This window comes from Sinocyclocheilus rhinocerous, unplaced genomic scaffold (assembly GCF_001515625.1).
Source record: "Sinocyclocheilus rhinocerous isolate Xijiao unplaced genomic scaffold, SAMN03320098_v1.1 scaffold79, whole genome shotgun sequence".
NCBI lineage: Eukaryota > Metazoa > Chordata > Actinopteri > Cypriniformes > Cyprinidae > Sinocyclocheilus > Sinocyclocheilus rhinocerous.
Genome location: NW_015638023.1, coordinates 53,264 through 54,883, shown reverse-complemented (window position 1 = coordinate 54,883; position 1,620 = coordinate 53,264). Strand labels below are relative to the sequence as shown.

The 1,620-nt window shown below is 41.0% G+C and overlaps 1 protein-coding gene across 1 annotated transcript in view; it reads right to left on the bottom strand.

Annotated features, from left to right (window-relative positions):
* Positions 1-1,620, bottom strand: part of LOC107749392 (histone deacetylase 4-like) — a 50,424-nt gene that overhangs the window by 29,925 nt on the left and 18,879 nt on the right. Inside the window, exon 2 of the mRNA XM_016564531.1 lies at positions 788-850. Within this exon, the coding sequence (XP_016420017.1) occupies positions 788-850 (63 nt within the window). The remainder of the gene's footprint in view (positions 1-787; positions 851-1,620) is intronic.

Below are 1,620 nucleotides of genomic sequence, written 5' to 3'. Positions count from 1 at the left end.
CTCTCACTCACACACACACACACTCACTCACACTCACACACACACACTCACTCACTCACTCACACACACACTCACACGCTAACACTAACCGAGGAGCATCTTCAAAACAACTATGTTTTGTTCAACACGGGAATCAACGTAAAGATTGAACAGACACAAGAAGTGTTACGGTAATTTTCACGCTGCTGTTCTGAAGCGCTAACACACGTCTGTCTCCAGCGCGAGGCTCTACTATATGAAAATACATTGAATAAATATCTTCACAATCACACCTTGGCAGTTGGTGGATGAACACTGGAGATGATTCACTCTGCAGACGGCAGATGATGCTGATGTTTGACTGTTGAACAGCACATGACCAACATGATGAACTAACAGATAACAGAACTAACAGCGGTTCTCAACTGGTTTTGCTTCAATGGTTTAGTCTAGTGTACAAAAGTAACAAAACTGTCTTTAAAATCTGTCTAAATTGACTAGATTCTACCAAATGACAGATCAATTTGTACCAAAATATGGTACGGTTTGATTGGACTCGCACGACCTTTGACATCAACAACTAGTGATATAGCCTGTGTTTCTCCATTCAAAATCTGAAGCCAGTTTATTTGGCTATTCTAACCATCCACTATATTTAGTATTGTTTATTTTTTTTATTTGTATTCAGCATGTTTTTTCTCTTCTGTCTGTGACTAACGAGCACTGCTCTACATTCAGTCCGTTAGGAGGAAACCGCAGCATCCCTACTGGAGAAATGTCATGAAACGGCAGACACGAGTTGCGTTACCTGTGGGAATGTGGTCAAACACCGACGGTTTCAAAAGCTCCACAGTCTGATCCATCTGAGAGTCTGAGACAAAGACAGAGACAGAGAGTGAATCAATGGCAAAATATTCTCCACTGTCATTCTGTGAAAATACATGCTTTGCAATCAACACACAAATTGTAAATATTTCATATTACATTACAATATACATTATTCACCAAGATTTGCCTTGGTGAGGAGCTCTCCAGTTGTTGTACTGTTTTTGTTAGTTTTTCCTGTTTTTTGTTTCGCAAACACAATCAGTTTTACCAGGGATGAACTGCTGAACACACCACACAATCTTCTACTGGTTTTTGATTACTCAGACGTTTTGCTGAACATTGTAATTGGCGGAGCAGTGGCGTTGTTCAAGCGCTTTAAAGGTGACCTATTATGCCCCTTTTTACAAGATGTAAAATAAGTCTCTGATGTCCCCAGAGTGTGTATGTGAAGTTTTAGCTCAAAATACCCCACAGATAATTTTTTATAGCTTGTTGAAAATGCCACTTTTAGAGTATGAGCCAAAACGCGCCGTTTTTGTGTTTGTCCCTTTAAATGCAAATGAGCTGGTGCTCCCGCCTCCCCTTTCAGAAGAGGGTGGAGTTTCTAGAGCTCGCGCACCGGCATCATGCCAGCAATAACAAACTCTTCTCTCATGCACTGAAAATGTCAGAAACTGCTAGTAGTTAGTGTTCAGCCATATATGTTCGAACCGGTGTCGTGCCGAATTCTGCACCCTGCCAGATTATTTATGAATTACACACGGGGAGCACGGCACTATAAAAATAACAACATAGCTGGTCTCATGGTGCCAT